Source organism: Cynocephalus volans, chromosome 2 (assembly GCF_027409185.1).
Source record: "Cynocephalus volans isolate mCynVol1 chromosome 2, mCynVol1.pri, whole genome shotgun sequence".
NCBI lineage: Eukaryota > Metazoa > Chordata > Mammalia > Dermoptera > Cynocephalidae > Cynocephalus > Cynocephalus volans.
In genome coordinates, this window is record NC_084461.1 from 124921495 (window position 1) to 124943917 (window position 22423).

Here is a 22423-nt window from a genome sequence, read left to right on the forward strand (position 1 = left end):
GGATCAAAGATGGTTTATAAATCACCCTCTGTTGGGTCCTTAAAGTATGTTAAACCTTAAAAGAAAATACAAATCCTGTCTTCACAAAACACTATTCATAAGACAGGAAATACGTCAGAGAATCAGAAATCCAGAAAAATAATCCAGGACACCATAACCTGCATTTACTACCCTAACAAAATACCCAAGTAGCTACTGTTTAAGGACCAGTTCTAATCACCACCAAGGATGGAATTTTCTCATTTTCCATATAAGAATGCTTCATATGAAAATGCCATGACTTTCCTTTCATTCAATTCCATTATGCTTATTCTCCTTTGTATTCCCTTATGTATTGTTTCTCTTTTTGGAGGAAAGAAATTTAAACAAATATTTAAAGGGCAAACTAACATTCCATAATTGTCACAGAACCAAGCAAGAGAGAGCCAGTTTCTTCAACCTTTTCCCTCTCAGTCTCACAGCTTCTGGTGTATCTGCTTCTCTTACATAACCCCTTTCTACTACTTCAGCTATTCCAAGATCCCAAAATTTACTAAAGGAAAAGCAGAATCCAAAATTTCTGCTTCTTTTCCTTCATTTATTCATCCAGTTCAACTTCTTATCCCCTTGATGTTTCCAACCTACAACTGCAAATGACTGCTGCACTGAGTGGGTGTTTGGGCTTGATGACATTTAAAGTCCCTTCTAACTCTATAGTTTTCAGACTACCATTCACAGCAAGCTTTAATAATGAATGGAAGTAAGAATCTCAAAGTTGAAAGACCAATGATTCACCCAGAGTTATCCTGTATTCGATGATAAAATTCATTAAAGTATTGGTATGTCGGGGCTGGCCAATTAACTTACTCAATTAGAGCGTGGCCTTGTAACACCAAGATCAAGGATTCAGATCCCTGTAGCCAGCTGCCAAAAAAAAAAAAAAACACTACAAAAAAGAATATTGGTCTCGATATTTCTCTTTTCTTTCAGTAATTCTTTTACGTCCTTTAAACGGGTTCCTTGATTCTAAAAACTGTTTTTGTAAGAAACAAAAAAGGACAAGGAATCCCTGTACTGGACAGCAAAATAAAAAGAAAAGAAAAAAAAAAGAGGACAAGGAGAATATACAGTAAAATATGTTCACAGTGATTAAAATATTCTTTACTTTTCGATTTTAGCTTTGAAGTTTTAAGAAATTTTATTATCAGGCCGGCCCGTCGCTCACTCGGGAGAGTGTGGTGCTGATAACACCAAGGCCATGGGTTCGGATCCCATACAGGGATGGCCGGTTAGCTCACTGAGTCAGTGTGGTGCTGACAACACCAAGTCAAGGGTTAAGATCCCCTTACTGGTCATCTTTAAAAAAAAAAAAAGAAAAAGAAATTTTATTATCAACAACTTCTGACTGCCCTTAATTCTTCAATGGCCTAGCTATTCATGAGGTTCCAACCAGCCCCTACAGAAGCAGGGAAGGGATAAAAATAAAGAGGGAGGAGATGACCTGCAGCTGGGCACGGGGAGAGTGTGGCTTTGTTTCACCTAACCCTAACTAGCGGCAAACATCCAATGCTGTTTTGCTGGTAGCAAGAGGTAAATTTTTTCCTGCTACTTTCAAACAAAAGTGATTGAGGATAGGAGACTCAACATGAAAAAGAAAAACACTTAAGTAATACAAAGTTTGTTTTAAAATGGAGATGGGTTTTGTAGCCATGAATGATTTCAACTACAGAGATATAAAATGGGAAAAACCACATGCATATACAAAACCTTTGTTTCTCTATAATACCTAGTATTTTTTGTTAATAAACATTATTTTAACCTGTTCTTCTAAATCATGAGACATATAACCTTATCTTTTAAGCCTCTATTACATTTCACTGAAGATATAACACTCCCCAAGAATAACTTGGCAATGCATTTATAAAATAAACTGATGAAATCTATGTCACTTTTCAAAATTAATTAATTAATTAATAAAATAAAATAAACTGATGACCCTCAGGGACAACAAAAGGTTATTCTATCATACAGGAAATAAAATTAGTCTCTTCTGACTTATATGCCCATTACAAAGTTAAATCATTTCTCACATTATTTCCTTAGCCTTTACAATAAACATAACTTACAAGTCATAAAATGTTCAACTCTTTAAAAAAAGTATCCCTGGCCGACCCCGTGGCGCACTCGGGAGAGTGCGGCGCTTGGGAGCGCAGCGACACTCCCGCCGCGGGTTCGGATCCTATATAGGAATGGCTGGTGCACTCACTGGCTGAGTGCCAGTCACGAAAAAGGCAAAAAAAAAAAAAAGTATCCCAATGTTTACGAACTCTCCCAGGGTGGAAAGGAGATGTAGTCTAAGTTTAAAAAGTGATTGAGCTCTTTAAACTTTTTAAACTTAGACTCCATCTCCTTTCCACCCAAAAGAGTTGGTAAATGTTGGGATACCTTTTTATTAAAAGAGCTGAAAAGAGATTTTAATTCTAAGGCATTCTCTCAGTTTCACCTCCTGTGAGGATTTCTGATTATCTCCTGTAAAAGAAGATAGTAACTTTGATCCAAAAGGTCACAGAAAACAGAAATATACAGAGAGCTTTGTACAAGTCATGTGTTTTTTTAAAAAGTAATAAACACAGTATTATTTAGTTTGGAAAGAGAGATGGGAACCTATAGGAATGTTTTTGAGATGACAGAATGATACCTTAAAAATGTCTGCCCTTTGTCCTGCCTTATCTTTAAAGACAGCCCATGGGGTCCAGTTGATATTGTTACTTGTACTTGTCTCAAAGAAAATTCTACCTCACATTACTCCCCTTACATATATATTTCAGAAATCACTTTATTTGACATCCTCATTCATCACTGCTGCAAAGTCAGAAAGCACTCTGTTCACTTAATTTTTACTTTCCTTCATCTCCGGACTTCTGAAAGGAACTGGGATAATTAATGCTGGAGAAGGGATATGCTCATGGCCCAGGAGAAGACAGCCTCATGAAGAACCAAGGTGGAATACCAGGTAGGCTGGCTTCAGCCACGCACACACGCACGTCAGCACTGCTAACAATCACGTGTTTAAAGTTGATGCTCAACCACTTTTCAAACAGGCTCCATCTCCTTTCCACTCAAAATGACTCACGGGGTAAGAGTAGATCTTAGGCAATTTGTAAGCTCTGTGTTCTCATCAGTTTCACTTAGAACCTACATAAACCCAGATTGAAATCCCCCAAGTGCAAACAACCTGGTCCAAACCAGTGCAGTTTTATAAAGTACATTCTTAATCAAGTTCCAGAAGACACACTAGAAAGGGTGGAGTAGGCAAAAGAACTTTTCAGTTTTAGCCTATAGTTCAAGAAAACTAAGCCATGGGTAACAAAAGCACACCAGCAATCACACCCACTCCACCCACCCACATATAAATACACAGACACAAAGAGAAGTGGATTGCAGTATGCTCCTCCTCATCTCTCATTTCCACAGAATTCTCATAAAAAGAACAATGAAGAAGACAGAATATTCTGACGCCTTAAGGTAGGTTGTACTTGGCAATAAAGGGGTTAAGCAACACTACTTTCCTAGAAATCTTCCCATTCCATAGCTACTAATGCAATTCTCCTCACTCTCTTTACTACATAGTTTTAAAACAGTTCAGCAGATTAAGGGTTAAGACCAACACCTCAGGAAAAAAAAGAGAACTTGGTTCAGCTCCACCCTCTCTAAAGCAAATACCAAAAACTCCGAGCCAAGTCCACTCAGCATATACAAGACTCCATGGACATTTCAAAAAAACAGGTGAAAAGAAATTGAGTTTCCTCAGGTTTCTCACCTTACAGCACCACAAACTTCACAAATTTGTGAAACACCCAAGTACTAAATAAAATAAAAGCACAAATAAAATTCTACTAAAGACTTGAAAAACATTAACAAGTCACAGAGGTCACTACACATCAGCAGGAATAGCTGGAATTCAGATGAGGAAGATCAAATAGTACCCATGGAAACAAAATTAAAACAAAAAGATACAGAAATACGACAAGGGCCCTAGAACTTATGTTTTGAAAGGAAAGCTTTCTAACTAGAGGGTCAGTTCTTATCCTAAATAAACATAGGAAATGTTGCTTTAGTCACCAAAGGGTGAGGGGGTGTCACTACTATTAATCTTCTATTTCTGGAAAAAAAGGTATTCACCAGATAAAAACAGGCAGTTACTGACTGCCCTATGTCACTGGAAAGGACAGTCCAGGAGCACCTGGTCTTGCTGGAAATAGGTAGGAAGAAATGAGTCATTATTTTAATTCTGCTTAGTACTCTCTGCGTCTCAACCTTCTAGGTTACAAAACACATTTTCTTCCTGTTTCCATTACTTTATCAATTTTCTTCCCAAACTTGTGGAGCTGGGTCAGAATGTTGGGAGATGGGGCTAAGAGAAAGAAGGGGATAAGAGTTACAAGCCCTTTGACTAGTAGAAAGAGATATTAGAGTAGGGGTGTAAATACATGGAAGAGATGACTAAATAACAACTAGCAAATGATCATTACAGTCCAAGACTCTTTCCCTCTCTTAGAGCACCATATCGTTCAAAGCTTTTACAGTGAAAAGCAAACAAATAGCTCCCTGGAGAGAGGAGTAAGAAAGAAGGTTTAGTGTGGACAAAAGGGAATGAAATACGATAGCGTTACACGAATACCTATATTCCTTCAGACTCCAAGTGGAAGTAATTGGCACCCGAGGAAAGCTACACTCTTCTACAGGTAGGAAGAGGGATGACAGTAGCCTAGGGGCATAGGAAGTAGCAGAAGAGGAGTTGAGATGGTTATCATAGGAAATGTATAAAAAGGAATCCAATTACAAACTTCTTGGACTTTCAGTCTAACTTCCTCCCCACATCAATATCCTAGGTCAAGAAAAGCATAATCATGAGAGAGTTGAACCCTCTGAAAAGTAATAAGCAACAGGGCAAAGAAAGAGGTTATTTGAATAGAGAAATACTGGTAAGCAAATTAACGTCATGCTCCAATGACCATAGGACCTGTGCAGGAACCCACTCCTGTAATCGCAAGGACAAATGTCCAAAGGAGGAGAGAAGGTAGGGCCCAAGTCAGGTAACATTCCTGAGGGGAAGGATTATCAGGTGACACCGGGCCGAGGGCCCAAGGAGGGGACTGAGCGGGAGGAAAGTTAGCAGGTGAAAGGGATCAATCATGGGGAAGGAAGTGACCTTTAGGAAAGGAAATAAGAGAATACCAAAAAAGGGGGTAAGAGTAAGAGGAGAAAATGGACCCATTAGAGCACAGGGAACCAAGAAAGAGAAGGTGTGTTCGGGTAGCAGAGGAAGAAGAAAGGAAGTGGGGCTGAGGGGCGGCCGTGGCTATGAGGGCGGGAGGGCAGAGCGTGCGGGCTGGGGAGTGAGGGAAGCCCGGAGGTGGCCGGGGTAAGAGCCGGTGGGACTCCAGGGCTTCCCAAGGTCCCAGAGCGGGAGGATGTCGGGCTGAAGAACCAAGAACCAAGCGAAACCAGGAAGGGAGACGCGGGTGCCCCTGGGGCCGGCTGCGGGGGTCTCCTGGGTCCAGAGGGAGGTTACCGGGCCAGGCAGAGGGAGCGAGGTGGGAGGGACACTCACGAATTTCTTGGATTTGCCGCCGTCGCCGCCCGCCACAGGCAGCTCGTCTGGGCTCCGGCCCTTCTTCTTGTCTCGGGTCCCGCGGCCGGGCCCCAGGCCCCCTCCGGGTGGCTCCATGTCCTGGTTCTCGCTGGCCGGTAACCCAGCGCCTACGCCGCTCCCACCGGCAGCTCCGCGCTCGCCGCTGCCGCCGCCCAGCAGCTCCTTAGCCAGCCGCCGCGCCCCGCCTCATTAGCATGCCGGGCTGCGCGCGCCTCATGAATATACAACGGCGAAGCCTCGCTCACGCCTGCCTGCCCCACTTCCGCCCGGACCCGCAGCCCCTACCAATGGGGAAAGGGGGGGGCGGAGGGAAGTCGCGGAAGCGCGCTACCTGCCCGGCGGACCTAACCATTCGGACCCACGTTGGGGGATGGAGAGTGGGCGGTGCAGCTTCCCGGCCGCAGCGAGGAGCACCGCCCCCTGGCGGCTGAAGAGGCACAGGCCTGTCTGCTCCCACGCATCGCCCACGTGGCTGTAAAGCCTGGACCCTCTGGCCAGGATATTACTATCCGAACCAAAAACCGCATAAGAGACTGATATTCTGTCAGAAAATTTAGCGCTAGGCCTTCCGGAATACTGCAGTTTGTAATGTGTGCAAAACCCATGAAACACATGGAAAAAAGTGACAGCTACATTTTATGGGTACATATGAAAGCTATGTACCAAGAACAGAGCTTGGTCCAAGGCATTAGCTAGACCCTGAACCAGACTAGCTCTGAAGTTTAATTGCCTGGTCTTGAATCCTAGGTCAGCAACTTTCTAGTTATGTTCTAATCTGGACAAACTAGTTATTGCCAATATGTGCCTAAACAGTAATAATAGTTACCAGTTCATGACCTTGCTGTATGCCAGGCACTATGCAAAACACACTGCATGTATTTCCTCACTGAATCATAACAATCCCATGTGATAGATTCTGCTGATCTCACTATTTTACAAATAGGAAACTTAGAGAGTTGAAGTGACTTACCCAAGGACACAGTTGATTTTTTTTTTTTTAAATCTAAGCCCAGATTAGTCTGATTGCTGCCAAGCCCTGTTTAACCAGGATCCCCACTGAGGTAAACCGAATGAGTGACAAGAATGGGTATTCTCCAAGAGTATGTTCTTTGCTCTTCTAGCATGACTTTCTCCCTCAGCAACTTCATACATTCCTTCAGCTACATCTGTCCCTTGTGTGAAAATTATGAGGCCAGTGGGCCTTCACAGTATGAACCAAATCATCCTGATCACACCTGACAAAAAGATTTCAAGTGTGTATGTTCCTGAAAGGCAGAGTCAGTGACTTATTATGGAATCCCCAGTACTTAGTCTACAGCCTGGTATATACCAGGGACTCTGCCACACTGGCTGGCTCCTAAATCTAGCCTTTATCTCTCTTGTGCTACAGACCTTCTAACTGCCTGATGGAAAGCTGCTTAGAGCTGTCCAAATCACACTTCAATTTGTCCAAAAAGTTCAAAAGCTACTTACTTTCTAAGCTAGAGTGTTGAGAAACAGGATCAAAGGATGGAGGAAGTGACCTATCTTTTTCTTTTTTCTTTTCTTTTTTTTAAAGATGACCGGTAAGGGGATCTTAACCCTTGGCTTGGTGGTGTCAGCACCATGCTCAGCCAGTGAGCGAACCAGCCATCCCTATATAGGATCCAAACCCGTGGCCTTGGTGTTATCAGCACCGCACTCTCCCGAGTGAGCCACAGGCCGGCCCTGGAAGTGACCTATCTATCACTCCTCTCTCTTGTAAAACTTTTATATGCTAGCTACATTTATCATACCCCTTACTGTATTGTAAACTCCTCCAGAGAAGTGTCCATGTTTGTGGCTACTACAGTATCTAGCATTGTTCTTCACATAAAGTTAGTGAGCAAGTTCTTATGTCAGGCATTATGCTAAGCACTTGACATGTTCTATCTCAGTGCTTCTTCACTAACTAGCATCATGATTCCACATACCCAAGTTCAGAAACCTGAAGTCATCTACTCCCTCTCTTAAGCTATCAATCTGACCAGGTCTGTCTAACTTTTAACCAGAATGCTCAATTAACTCCCTATATATAAAATAATCCATGTAGAATTACATACACAGGACCTAACATCAGATAACTGCTGAATGAATGTTAACTATGATTTTTATTATATATAATCATCACCCCCATTTCTCTCTTCCTTCATACATAGGAAACTAGCAAGAATTAATAGCCCTAAAAAGGCAAAAGGTACAAAAAATACCAACTTGGTTTATTGAATAAAAACAGTGGTAAAATGGACATAAAGCCAAAAGTTAGAACAAGACATTTTCACATCCTCCCCCTGCCCTCAAAACCACACTTTCCATCATCTGGGATTAAGATGTTAGGGAGCCAGGACCTCCCCAAATCCCTCATGCTTCACCTGCCCTGGAAGCAAGGCCTGCAGTAGGGGAACCCAGGAGAGGAGGAAGTCAGAGGCAACTTCAGTCCTGTCTACCTCTTTACCCCTAAAAATCTCTGGATTGGAGGGAAGCAGGTAAGAAAAAAGGGGCCAGAGGGGCTGCGGACTGACCTCTAGGGCCCACTGCCCATATTGTCCCAGAAACAGATATCCTTATTCTCATCTCATTCCTAATAGGTACCATGGTCAGACCTTGGAAAAGAGAGCAAAAGGCGGTAGATGGTTCTAGAACCAGATGTGGTCTCCAAACTCTTCCCCAGAGTTAGTAAAAGCCCTGGAGGTGACCAGTCCAAGACTGGGGGAGCCACACCTTTTCCCTCCTGCCCAACCAAGAGGTGAAAAGGAATTCTTTGGGACACAGCAACCCAAGCTGCTCTTAAATCTCCACATCGCTTTCCTTGTCATTGTCATGGTCTCCATCATAGAACTCATTGGGTGCCTCTGGCCTGCAAAGCAAGGGGAGAGAGAGGTCAGGATCCCATTCTCCAACTTCCAATCTTCTCCCAGCACCCTCATTTCTCAGGGATCCCTCTGTCAGGGAAGCATTCATCTCCTCTTGTTGGTAGAGACTGATTGCTATTAATTCATCCATTCATGTATTCAATAAACATTTATTGAGGGACTACTCTGTACCAGAAACTGTCATAAGCCATAGCAATACGGTAGAGAATAAACTAGACAAGGTTTTTGTCTATCCTCAAAAAGCTGATCTAATAAATGAGACTGACAATAGGTAACAAAGTGAATATATATGATAATTTCAGATAGTGGAGAGTGCTATGAATAAAATGAGATACAGTGACTTCACTAAGAGTGATGGGAGGAAAAGGGTGAAATTTCAGACAGAATTATTAGGGAAGGTTGTTCTAAGAAGTAAGACCTGAAGTCTGAGAAGAAGGTAGCCAGGCAAAGATTTCAGGAAGATCATTCCAAGCTGCAAGAAAACCAAGTACAGAGGTCATGAGATGAAAGTAGACTGATATAGTCCAGTAAGATCAAGAAAACCAGGATGGCTGGGAGTAGTGTGCACGGAGGAGAGTAGTTAGAGATGAGATCGGGATGCAGATAAGGGCTAGCTAGCATGCAGGGCCTTTTTAAGCCATGGTCAGAAACTTGAATTTTCTTCTACATGCAACGGAAAGGAGAGTTTAAGCAGAGGAGTGTTGACATGATATTACAAACCTATAGTGAGAGAAGAGATGTGAAAGCAACATAGGATCCAACAGGTACTCAATACTGATTTCTTTCTCTTTGAAAAAATATTCTCTGGAATGATAGAATTGAGAAAGCCATCAAAGAGAAGCTGAGGAACTAAGCCAGGAAAGGCTCTATCCGCTTGGTGGGGAAAATCAAATTTTAAGGGCAAAAAGTGTGGCGTCAGAGACTCAGGTTTGAATCCCAACGTCAATATTAACTAGCTGTATGACCTTAGGAAAGTTACATAACCTCTAGGAGCCTTAGATTCCTCCCCTGTTATTTGAGGATAAGAGCCATCAGGGTTGTCTGATTACCATAGAATGATGATATATATGTTGTAATATAAAGTACTTACTACTGAGTCTGGTGCTTAGCAAACCCACAAAAAGTGGTAATTCTTATCATTACTACCCTGCAAGTCGTATGCAAGCTGGAGCTACAGACATCAAAGAAGAACAGAAACTCAGTGGGTGGTCTGATAGTGAGGTAGGGCTCAGGAACAGGAAGAGGCCTGATGCTTCTTCTGGCTGTTGAAAGGAGGTATAATGCAGAGGGTAGGCCCAGATGCCAGCGTGGAATTATAGATGAAAAAGCCAAACTTTGACAAAAGGAAGAACTTAGACAAAAGGAAGAACTTAAAAACAGATTTTACCAAACCAAATCAGACAATGAAAATCAATTTCCAGAAGTCAAGCCTCAAAGACTTGGAGACGTTAAGAAGGTTAGATGATGAGTCAAAAAGGAAACCCTGAGGCCAGATGTTCAGATACTTCCTCACCCAGGAGAGAGTGTGAGAGGGAGGAAGGGAGTTGGAGAGGTCCCAAGGGTCAGAGCGGTAAAGCCTAGGTCCAGAGAAGAGATAAAGAGACCTGAACACTAAAAGAGAGAAACAGATTCTGGAAGGGACTGAGAAGTCCATCAGACTGCAGCAGAGCCAGCTCAAACCTCTAACACTCCGTGGGAGCAGGACTGGGTGTCCTGCAAGTGTCCAGCTATGGCTATCCCTCAGTCACATAAGGAAATCTGTTCTCCATTAGGTGCATCTGTTTCTGCACTTCTGGGTTCTGTTGTCTTTTCCCTTCACATTTCAGAAAAGCTTGTTTCGGGATTTAAAAAAAATTCAATCCTAGTCTTTTTTCCCCCTAATTCATTCCATCTATAAATATTTTAGTATGTATTTCACAAAGACAAAGACTTTAATAAATAAATAAATAAATAAACATAACCACAATACAATCATCCCACCTGAAAAAATTAAAGGGCAAAGAAATCAAAGGGCCTTAGAGAGCAGTATGCGGGCAGTGACATGTCCAGCTCAAGACCTGGAGGACTGAGTAAAATACTGGCAAGAATGTAAACTGCTAATAACTTTTTGGAAGGCAATTTGGCAGCAAATATAAAAAACTTTAGTGCACACAGCCTTTGACCTAGTGACAACAATTCTAGGAATCTAACCCACTCAAACAAGCATGCAAAGATGTGTATGTAAGGGGGTTCACTGCCACATTCTTTATTACTGAAATAGCCAAAAAATGGGAAATAATATATCAGTCAATGGTAGCTACTTAAATTATGCTACATCCACACAATGGAATATTCTATAGCTGATAAAATACTGGAGCAGATCTACATATATATACTGACATGGAAAGACACATTGTCTTCTTAAAAAATAAAAAAAAAAAAGGAACAACCACCAGCTGTAAGTTGTACAGCAACAAGCATGTACAGAATGATCCTACTTATATTAACAAAAAAACACACAAACAACAAACTGCAAATGAGTGTATATGTTTTTATATCTGCATGTAGAACAGTATACTTATACAGAAAAAAGTCTATCTAAAAAGATACAAATGAAACTACATATTAAGAGCGGTTACTTCTATGGAATGGGTCTGGGATTGTATGAAAGCAAATTTAACATTTTTGGTGCTGTTTAAAATTTTTACAATAAGTATGTAATACTTTTATCATTAAAAACTGTAAAAAAGAAGAGAAAAAAAAAAGAGGGGAAATGGTAGCAGAACAAAGGTGGTAAGCCAGGGACAATTAAGCTTATGCCTTCCAATTTACTTGTTCCCTCTTAAGCCTCCCCAGTAAGCCTGCTGGAACCCCCTGCTCTCAAGTCCCTTCCCCCAGACCTGCTGTAGTTCTCCTCAGGACCCCTCTCCTCTGCATCAGCTTCATCAGTCCTGTCATAGGTCAGGAGGTCTGCAGGCACATCATGAATCTGGACACTAGGCGCATGGTTCAACATCTTCAGGTTTTCGAAGATTGTCTGGCGGATCTGGTCCAGATACTGGTTGGAGATAAAGAATAAGAGTGAGCAGCTCCCAGTGATTCCCAGGGCATCCACCCTTCTAGCTACCTTCTACCCCTACTGTCCTGGTTTTAATATCAGTGGCATTTCTAGTTCAGGTCCCCCAACTGGTAACTGTCCCTACCCCCCAATCCTGACTGCCTCGTAGCTGATGGCTCAGAACTTTCTTCTCTTTGGTTTCTCCTACTTCCAATATCCTGGACCTCTCCTGGGCTCCCCAACCCTTGTGCTCTTCTCCAAGCTACTAACCTGACGTGAGTTCTGATTCTCGATGCGGGTGCTGACATCTGGATGGAGTGTGAAGTCCGGGGCAAAGTACTCAAAATACTCTTGGGGAGAAGAGGGGATTAGGAGAAAATATGGCATAGACCAAGACAGGCAGATCCCAAGACTTCCCAATCTCTCCTTCCCACCCAGACCCCCTATATAATAGCCCAATCTTCTCCCTGCTCTGAGCCTAGGGCTTTAGTCTGCAGAGCTCTGAGAATGTAAAATTTCCTATCTGTCTTTAAACCAGATCATTCTGTGGTCTGGTAAGAATGACCTTCCTGTTGTGGGGGTGTCGTGGGGTGGTCCTTACCACTATAGGGAAGCTCCTCACTAATGGCCTCTTCTACCAGCAGCGATGTCTCATATGTCCTGAAACCAACCAGCAGAGCAAGGTAGGCTGACCAAGTGGGCTGAAGGGCCCACCTGGCCATATCTCAGGGAGCCCCTAGCTCACAATGGACAAGGGGAAAGGAGGAAATCAGGGAGGGTCCTCACCAGCAGCGGGCAACATTTCGGACAGTATAGCCACCACCACCCAGCACTAGTAGAGGGATATTGAAGCTCTTGACATATTCAACACATTCCCTGTTAAAAGGAACCAGAGGAATAGGTGGAGGAAGTTATCAAAAGCCAAAGTATAAACATCTAGTTATTGCCTGGAAAAGGACATAAGGGGACTACAAATGTTCTATATCTTGATCTAGGTAGTGAAACTTATTGAGTTATACCCTTCAGATTTGTGTACTTCATTATATATATGTTGCATCTCAATAAAAATTTTAAAATAAAGCACCCCCCCCACCTGTCTTACTCAACACCCTCTCTGGCACCCCATCTGTTAATCAACTACTCTCATCAATGCACAGCAAGTTCTGTCAGTTCTAGCCTTCAAAACATACTGCTAAACTTCTACTTCTCTCCATCACCACCTCCTCCACCTCAGTCTTGGCACCACATCTCCTACCTAAACAATGCCAGTGGCTCCCTAACTGGCCTTCCCACTTCTACCCCTGTCCCCCGTACCCCTACCCCAAACCTTTGTCCATTCAGCAGTCAGAAAAGTCACTTTAAAACACGAGTTGGATCATGTCACTTCCCTACTTAAAATCCTTCAATCGTTTCCCATCATCTCTGGAATAAAATTTAATCTCTTTACCAGGGTCTAAAGGCTCCGTGCAATCTTTCCACAGCCAACTTCTCAGAACTTACCTCAAACTACCTCTAGCTTGCTCCCTGCATTCTGGCCTCACTGGTTTTCTTTCATTTCTTCCACTACCTCAGCTATTTCCTGCCTCAGAGGCTTTCATGTGCCCTTCTCACTGCATGGGACAGGCTGCTCTCTGCTCCTCTTATGGCTCACTCCTTCTTAGCCTCCAGGTCGCAGCTCAAATTTCACCTCCTCAGAAAACTCTTTCCAAATCATGCTGTCTAAAGTAGGTCCCCCACTGTTATCCTGTGTCTCAGCTTTCTATTTTTTTCCTTCATAGGATTTACAACAATCTACTTATCTCATTTGCTTACTTATTTTTTGTCTGTTTTCTACACTAAACTATATAAACTCCCTGGGAGTTTCCCCATTACATTTCCATCACTTAGTACAATACCTAGAATATAATAGGTACTTAATAAAAACCTACTGTAAATGAATGACCATTTAGGGAACCCTGTTCAAGGTGACTTTTCTAGTTCAAGTACAATTTGTAGCAATTTTTGATTCCTAAGAAGAGGTGAGGCCCATTCCCCATCTACCCCCACTCCATGAATTGAGGCCCAAGGCCACTTGAAAACCTGGGGAAGAGGAAGAAGGGCAAGTCTCACCCATGTCCTCGGATACTGAGGTTGAAGCAGCCCAGTCGATCACAGCCCAGAGAGTCAGCTCCACACTGCAAAAAACAAACCCCCAGGCAGCTGCAGTGAGAAAACTGATCAGAACATCACAAATGTCCTTCTCTTCCCTTCCCCCACCAAACTAGGGAAACTCCTCTTCCTTGCTCTCTTCCCCCAAGCCCAGACAGAGCACTCCTGAGGAGATACCGACAATATTACCTGAAGCACAATGCACGTGGGTTGGTAGAAGTCCACCACCTGGTTGATAACCGGCTGGAAAAGGTGCTTGTAACCTGAGAGAGGGCCAAAGATGGGCACCTGACACCCCAATGGGATGGGGAGACAGGGAACAAAAGGAAAAAGGGGGTTGAGAGAGCATGTAGCCCAGGAAAGGGGCAACCCAAGGAACCAAACCATTGGTTCTTGAGGGGGTCCTAGAATGCTATGAGTGACTAATGAAAGCTAACTACTCTTTTCCCAGAAAAATGAACATATACATGATATGTTGCATATAATTTCCAGGGGGTTCGTGGTCCCTATGAAGGCCATTCATCCTTAAGGACACCTGGCCCAACGGTAGACAATACCAGGCAGAAGAAATTAATTGAAGGAGAGAAAGAAGGGGCACAGTGAACAGGAAGAAGACATCAGCACTTACTCTGGTCATCAATGCCATCCCGCAGGGGCACATTGAGACAGTAGTAGCGGCCACTCTCTGCTCCGACTTCATACATGTCACCTATAGGGAAGTGGGTGGTGGTAGCGATGCCTGGAAAGCACCCACAGCCCAGCTGCTTCAACCTCAACCTGAACTCTGAGGACCTCTCACTCCATCTGCGTAGCTCCACCACAGACTCCCTAGACCCACTAAGTCTCTTGCAGCTTGTATTCATTCAACAAACATTTTTTGAGGGTCTACTATGAGCCACGCTGTGTACTAAGCATTGGGGATATAGTAGTGAACAGAATTAATGAAATCCCAACAAGCTTATATTCTTGGTGTGTGGGCAGACGGTAAACAAAACAAAAAAAACCACAATAAATACAAATAGCAGTGAGTGCTCTGAGAGAAACAAACAGGGTGAGGTGACAGAGTAATTGGGGAAGGAGGTGATTACAGTAACTAGAGTGGTCGGGAAAGGCTTCTCTGAGGAGGGGACATGTGAGCTGAGAACAGAAGGCTTAGAAGGAGGAAGTCATGGTAAAGAGCTGAGGGGTGCAAAATGGATAGTAATGCTTATTCCCATACCTGTGCCAGGGAAGAAGTAATTTCCGTATTTGTGGAAGGACACTGTCATGACCCGGTCAGTGAGGTAGAAGGCTTCCTGAACCCCGTCACCATGGTGGATGTCAATATCAATGTAGAGCACCCGAGGGTGGTACCTGGGATGGGGGCAAAGCCAGGGTCTGAGGTAGAGGTGAAACCCCCAACCCACTCCTCCCAAACACAGGGTCTGGAATTATGAAGAGTCTGCTTCTGCCCAAGTCACCTGAAACCTAATACCACCAGTTCCCTAAGGGCAACTCTGGGGCTCCAGCCTGGAGGCTGGAGGCAGGGACAAGAGAGGGATGTGCAGAGAAGGCTGAAATGTGAGTAGGCAGTAGCAAATCTGCTACTGCAGAAGAGAGGAAGAAGCAGCCTAAGTAAAGCTTCAAGAAATGGGGAGAAGCAAGTGGAGGAGGAAGAGGTCAGGGTCAGGGCCAGGGCAAAGTCTTGGGGACCTGATCAGCTAAGAGTCCTATAAGTGCCCCCACCTCCTCCCGGGCTACTTACTTGAGCAGCTCCAGGATGCCAATTACAATGTCATTGACATAGCAGAAGCCAGAGGCCTATGGCAAAACAATGATCTTATGAACGGAGGAACAAGTCTTCCATGCAACTACCCCCGCTTATCACCCTGACCATCTACCCGAGAGTGGCCACTGTCTCCCCCATCTTCACTCACCTCAAACTTCTTGGCATGGTGTAGACCACCAGCCCAGTTAATGGCAATATCACAGATCTGAAAGAGAAACACCCAATTTACAGTCTTCTTCCTGCCCATCCCCAAAGCTGAGGCTCTGAGTCCTGGGACCCATAGGAAAGAGGGAACAGAACTTGGGACTGTGTCACCTTGTTGTTCAGCTGGGTTGCTCCTTGCAGAGATGCACCTGTGTAACGGGAGCAGAACTCAAAGAGTCCGGGAAACACTGGGCTGCAGTGAAGAGGAGCAAGTTAGAACCCTCTTTCCTCTTTCCTATACCTCCCTCCCCACCCTAAACTCCTTCATTTTCCATTTTTCAGTAACCCTCTCTCCCCCTCCTACATACCTGAGCTATCTGCAAATTTATTCAACAAATATTTTAGACCAAACCATGTGCCAAGCCCTGTGCAAGGCACCAGATGAAAAGCAAAGAAGCATTTAACTGTCAGGGAGTTTGTACCCTAGCTTGGTAGAAAAGCAAGTAGCTTCTAGGTACTTGAGTATAATACACGAAGAAAGGAAATGAGCTGAGAGAAAACATGAGCTCTGTTTTTCTTCTATGTGTAACACATTTTAACATAATGGTCAATAATCTTTATAGGCACACATTTTAAAGAAAAAATTATATTCCTGTATACATGAAACAGTAATAATGAAATAACCCACAGAAAGCCCTTAGCACAGTGTGTGGTACCTGGTAAAGCTTTAGTAAATGTTAGCTATAATTATTACCACCTACATTCTTTATAAAAAGAAGAGGCTTGAAGACAGACACAAAAGGCTATATTACTGTACAACTCCATCTACATAACATTCTGGAAAAGGCAAAATATAAGGACAAACATTTAATCAATAGTTACCTGGAGCTAAGGTGGAGAAAACGGATTGACTACAAAAGGGTATGAGGGACCTTTGTGGGGTTACAGAAATATTCTATACCTTGATACATTCTATCGAAACTCTCAGAACTGTTACACCTAAAAAAGGTGAATTTTACTGTACACAAATTATACCTTCATAATCCTGACTTTAAAGAAAGGAAAGACTTAAAAAAATTCTTAGTTTTAGGTCTCCAAGAAATAGTGCAGCTGATATATTTGACCATATGAAAAACAGAATCACAGGGAGTTTTATACTTTCTTAAGAGATTTGGAAAGAATTAATGATTGATACCTAGAAAACTAAGCAAATGAAAAAATTAATGCAATTTTCAGCTCCAGGGAAAAACAAAAAGTTGTACAAGAAAATAGATTAAATCAAAGTAAATGATTTGGCTCAATAGTAAGTGATTTTTTCATAGTGATAATAATGTAAACATAAAATACTGATTTATTAAAAAATTGTAATACAACTATATTGTGAAGCTGGGAGGGGAGGGGAAGCCAGAATGATGGTATGAGAAGACTATCCCATACTAAGAGCTTAATAGACAATGCCTAAAACTGATAAATGAAGAAACAACAGTAAGAGACAATACAGTAGGGTAGCATGATTACAAGCCCAGATTCTGGAGCTAGCCTACCTAGGTTCAAATCCTGACTCTTTGCATAACAAATGCTGGTGAGGATGCAGAGAAAGGGGAACCCTCCTTCACTGTTGGTGGGACCATAAATTAGTGTTTTATAGAAAACAGTACAGAGGTTCCTCAAACAACTACAGATAAAACTGCCATACTATCCAGCAATCCTACTGCTAGGTATATACGCAAAGGAATGGAAAGCATCATGTCAAGAGGACACCTGAACTCTCATGTTTATCACAGTTCTGTTTACAATTGCTAAGAGTTGGAACCAACCTAAACGACCATCGATGGATGACTGGATAAGGAAAACGTGATATATATACTCAAAAGAATACCAATCTGCCATAAAAAAGAATGAAAATTCTGCCACTTGCAGCAACATGGACGAACTTAAAGAAAATTATGCTAAGTGAAATAAGCTAGGCACAGAAAGAAAAATACCGCATGTCCTCACTCATAAGTGGGAGCTAAAAAAAAAAAAATAAACAAATTTTAAAAAAAAAGAAAGATACAATGATCACAATAACACATTGAACTTTCAAAAGGAGAGAACAGAACTGGTTATCAGACGTGGGAAAGGGATAGGGGGAAGAGGAGTTAGCGAGAAATTGGTAAAGGCCACAAAAAATGATTACATTGTGTAATGTTGAATATACTAATCATCCTGACTTGAACACCACATACTGCATACCAGTTCTGATATTCAATTCAATGTGGTACCCACAGATATGTACAATCAATTATGTTTCAATAAAAAAGTAAGTAAATAAAAACAAACCCTAGCTCTTTAACACCTACTAATGAATATGAGGGTGGGCAAACTGTTTAACCTTTCTGTGCCTAATTGTCCTCATCTATAAAATAGAGACAATAGACCCTACTTGATAGGGATTGTTGAGAGTAAATGAGCTAATGGCTATAAAGCATTTAGAATAATACCTAGCACATGGTAGGTATTACCTAAGTATTACAGATTAGCAGCAGCAGTAGCAGATTAATATTATTTTGAAATCCAAAGATAAATACCAGAAGAACAGGTAAAGGAGCTGAAAGTGGCTGCCACTGGGGAGAGAGATTTAGGGTTGGGAAGGATAGGTCTGGGATTGCTTTTTTTTAACCATTAAAAGCCCTGTAGTATGATTCAGCTATTTATATTAGATTACTTTGAAAACAATCAGAAATTAATTAAAAGGGAAAAAAAGGGAAGGAAAATCCCTGATTCTCATCTGAAACACACAGCTATAGCTTAAGGTTGATGAATGCTGCACAAAAGAACCCAAGGTAGTATTCTCTAACCACACAAAGAGCATCTTTAGGGCCCCAGCTGTGGCCTAAGGACTGACTCTACATTCCCAGCTCTACGAAGTAAACTCAGAAATAGCAGCAGGAACAGTAACCAAAAAAAAACAAACAAACAAACAAACAAGAAACCTCCTAAGACAGCATGTAACAACATCAAATGGCCACAGTGTATACAGGACAGAGCTCTGTGGGCTTGTGTAGTCAAGATACACTTCATGGAGGTGGTATAAAGGCCTACAATGCTTTAAAAGGTTGAATGAAGAACCAAGGGCATTCCAGGAAGGCATTCCATGCAGCTGAGGTGTGGGGATAAGATCAGAAAGAAATTTAATGCCAGCCTAAGGAGTTGGCTTTTATCCTCCAGTCCTGGCAGCTTCTGTCATCAGGATCTTTCAGGGAAACAGATTAGTGAAGTGTTTTACGAACATGGGTTCTGGATCTGAATCCTGCTACCTCCACTGACCAGTTATGTGACTCCAGCTAAGTTACCTAAATCTTCCCAAACCTCAGTTTACTTACGTATAACACCAGGAAAAGGACTATCATGTCTCAGGGGTTATACGAGAATAAATGATGTACCACCAACCCTCGGCATAATATCAAGCAGAAAAAGCACTCAGTAAGTGGTAACTCTCTTAGGAAACTACAGGATCAACACCTGGTTTCTTCAAGAAATAAATTCAAGGAAGAGAGGGAAAAGCTACAGATTAAACTCTTCAAAGACATTCAACTACATACAGTGTGTGGACTTTGTTTAGATCCTGATTTAAATAAACTAACTAAAAAAAAAAATATATGAGACAACTGGGAAAATTTGAATACTGATTGCATATTTGATGATATTAAGGAATTACTGTCTATTTCTCAGTGTGATAATGATATTGTGTGTGTGTTTTTTTTAAAGTGTCATTTAGAGATACATAAAATATTTATGGATAAAGGAATGTGACATAGGATTTACTTTAAAGTAATCTATCTAACATGACAGGGTACAGATGAAGTAAGATTGGCCATTTGCTCGTAAGTGTTGAAGCTAGGTGATAGATAAATGGTGGTTCACTATACTACTCTACTTTCAGAAAAGTTTGACATTTTTCCTGATAAAAAGTTTAAAAATAAACTTTAAAGTTTATAAATAGAACTTAGTAGATGGTAGCTGTTATTATTTTTTCATGAAGGTATACTAAAGTATAAACAAGGATCTTGGCTTATCTTTGCTGTCTACTCCCTTTTCCACAGGCCTTAACCTTGGGTATTCTACATTTGATACAAGCTCAATGTACAATCACTCCCTTGCTTTTTAAAACACTTTGATGGGGCTGGCCTGTTAGTGCAGTTGGTTAGAGTGTGGTGTTATAACATCAAAGTCAAGGATTCTGATCTCCATATGGCCAGCCACCAAAGAAAACCCAAAAAATATTTTTAAAAAAACCATTTTAATGACTTCCTTCTACTCTAGGGATAAAAACCCCAATTAATAATAGAGCTGTTTACTTTTAAAAGGCCCTGCCTATCTCTTTAGCCTCAATTCAGATCACTCTTCTCTTCATATTCTGTTCTTGACATTCTTCTGTCCCTCAAATGAGTTATACTCTATCCTAGCACAGACCATTAGCACATGTTGTCCCTACTGCCCACTACATTCCTCCCCTCACCCTCCAGTCACCTTTCACCTATGTACTTACTACTCTTTTTTCAAATCTCAGTTCGATCTTCAATACTTCCTCTAGGAAGTCTCCACTGACCAACGACCCCCAAGCTATATAATTCTCCCAAGTACACACTCTTATAGTCTATCATGTACCTCTCCATCATAGGACTTAGTACAATATTAAAATGTTGTTGTTGTTCATCACTGCATCCCCAGCACTTAGCCCAGGGCCTGGCCTAGAATAAATGGCCAATAAATATTCATTGAACAAACAAATGAGTGAATGATGATTTACTGACAAGTAGGTCCCCCTTCATATCTCCCCACTGCTGCCACAGACCTCACTGAAAGGCCTAGGATCAAAGTGCTTAACATCAAAAGTCCCAGTCCTTCCTCACCAGTCATCGCCCACGTTGAAGGCATTAAGGCTCTTGGTGAAGCCTTGCATATTGGTGGGGCTGACTCTCTGCAGGAAGTCAATATAATCCTCGGAGTGGAAGCGGCACATGTCATGCTGAGAGGCCTGGTATGGCTTGAAGACCTCGGAATGGAGACAGAAAAATGAGCCCAGGCAGGGTCAGCCCCACTGAAGGAGCTGAGACCACCCACACTAAACCCAGCCCTAGAGACTGTCCAAAACCATACACAGCAATCTCCCCCACCCCCTAATCCTTGTTGTTCTGTAAGACAAAGGTCAGTGAAGAAGAGAGAATCTGTTTAGGTGGGTTATGATCAAGCCCCCTAAAGACCACTACTTCTCCTTTCCACCTCCAGCCCAGCCTCTCCTACCTTCTCAACCTTGAGCCCTGATCCACCTCTCCTGTTCCCTGGATCTCCTATTCCTGATTCTCTCCATACTCATATCCTTCCCTGGGCTCTGATTCTGCCCTCTCTCTTCTCTGGGTTCTTAATTCTGGAGTCAAATATATGGGATATATGACAACCTTCTAATTAAAATCCGAGACACTAAACCAAAGATTTATCATCTGAGGGGAGGGAAGGTTCAAATTTCTCTTTGAAAACTGGGCAAGAAGAGCTTTCCTTCTCCCAGAAAATACACACAAGTACATACAAATGGTCTCAAGAGATTCATAGATTCCTACACTAACATCGCCTGTCTTTTCTATGACCAATCCACTTGAGTGTGCCTCACACAAGCAGTGAACGTTCATTCATACTGTTATCTACTTCCCCTTGCAGTGCATAAGGGCTGGGCTTAACAGTTATTATCGCATATCAAAGCTATAAATTCCAAGCTTGGGACAGACAGCATGTATATATCTGGGAGATGGAGGATTGGGTACCCATTAAGCAGAACCACACGGAGGTATTCTAGGTTGAAAAGAGAAAATCCAGGACATCTCCTGCTCTCTTCCACACATGCATACACATTTAAACGAAGGGCTGCACAGTCGTTCCAGGAGCTTTAAGCTCCTTGAAGGTAGAGAGAGGTGGCAGAGAAGGGGTGGAAACTGAAGGTAAACTCACACCCATATATAGGGATCCATGCCCCCCCAATCCCTGAAGCCACAGCACTGTCCACACCCTAAGCTGCACACCTTCTGTCTTCAAATCAGCCCCACACCACCCTAACCCTAGGCCAAGGGCTGGTCCGCCTGAGGTCAAAGGGTGGCTGGCCTAAGGTGAAAAAGTAACTCCCATTAAGTCAGAGGACCCCACCCCCAACACTATGCATATAAGGGGTACTCCTGGGGTCTTCTACCTAGCTCCCCCCTATTCTAGGGGCGGGTCGCACTTGGTGCATTCACTCCAATCCTCCTAACCCTAAGGCCACAGCTCGCCCCCATCCGCAATCCCTGGCAGAGGCGGCCGGACTCACGATCATTTTCTTATAGAGACCGTAGTGCAGGACCAGGCTATGGGTCAATGCCAAGCGATGGGGCTTCATAGGGTGCCCAGCCCCTGGGGGTGAGGAGAAGGGAATTCGTCAGTTCCCAGCCCTAGAGTTGCAGCCCCTGCCTCGAAACCTCCGCGTCTCAACCCCTCGCACTTAACCCTGTTCCCTCACCGTAATGGAAGTTGCCCACGTCGGGGTCGTAGAAATAGGCCACAGTCTTGGCCATAGTGCGGCGGCAGCAGGTCCGCGCCTCCCGCCGCCAGCCCCACCCCCGGCTGTACGTGCTGCGCAAGCACGCAGCCTCCCTCTGCGGAACCTCGAGTCCGGCCCCGCCCAACCGAGACCACGCCCGGGACACGCCCCCTGCGGGAGTCCCGCCCCTCGCCTCGCTTCGCCCTTCTAGGTTCCAGGGCTTGAGCCTCCGGGCTTGGGCGGGGGACGGGTA

At 43.0% G+C, this 22423-nt stretch overlaps 2 protein-coding genes across 2 annotated transcripts in view; both read right to left on the reverse strand.

Moving 5' to 3' along the window:
- LOC134370609 (protein diaphanous homolog 1) overlaps positions 1-5827 on the reverse strand; it is a 42377-nt gene extending 36550 nt beyond the window's left edge. The window contains exon 1 of the mRNA XM_063087661.1: positions 5594-5827. Coding sequence (XP_062943731.1) covers positions 5594-5710 — 117 coding nt within the window. The 5' untranslated portion in view covers positions 5711-5827. The remainder of the gene's footprint in view (positions 1-5593) is intronic.
- Positions 5828-7851: 2024 nt separating this feature from the next.
- On the reverse strand, positions 7852-22243 carry HDAC3 (histone deacetylase 3). The gene is made up of 15 exons (XM_063086166.1): positions 22150-22243; positions 21961-22043; positions 20519-20661; positions 15795-15876; positions 15628-15684; positions 15456-15511; positions 14931-15064; positions 14340-14420; positions 13901-13974; positions 13673-13737; positions 12350-12439; positions 12165-12223; positions 11834-11913; positions 11406-11563; positions 7852-8510 (listed from the first exon to the last, which is right to left on the reverse strand). Exons 1-15 carry the CDS (start codon positions 22202-22204, stop codon positions 8441-8443), a joined length of 1287 nt encoding a protein of 428 aa, XP_062942236.1. The 5' UTR covers positions 22205-22243; the 3' UTR covers positions 7852-8440.
- Between the last annotated feature and the right edge of the window lie 180 nt (positions 22244-22423).

What these genes read in the sequence shown, in the direction of transcription:
- HDAC3 (XM_063086166.1), bottom strand. Translation starts at nt 22,204, where the DNA reads ATGGCCAAGACTGTGGCCTATTTCTACGACCCCGACGTGGGCAACTTC. An exon ending in GTCTCTATAAGAAAATGATC is followed by an intron (nt 20,662 to 21,960) that starts GTGAGTCCGGCC and finishes CTCCATTCCGAG; the next exon opens with GTCTTCAAGCCATACCAGGC. An exon ending in AGAATCAGAACTCACGTCAG is followed by an intron (nt 11,564 to 11,833) that starts GTTAGTAGCTTG and finishes ATCTCCAACCAG; the next exon opens with TATCTGGACCAGATCCGCCA.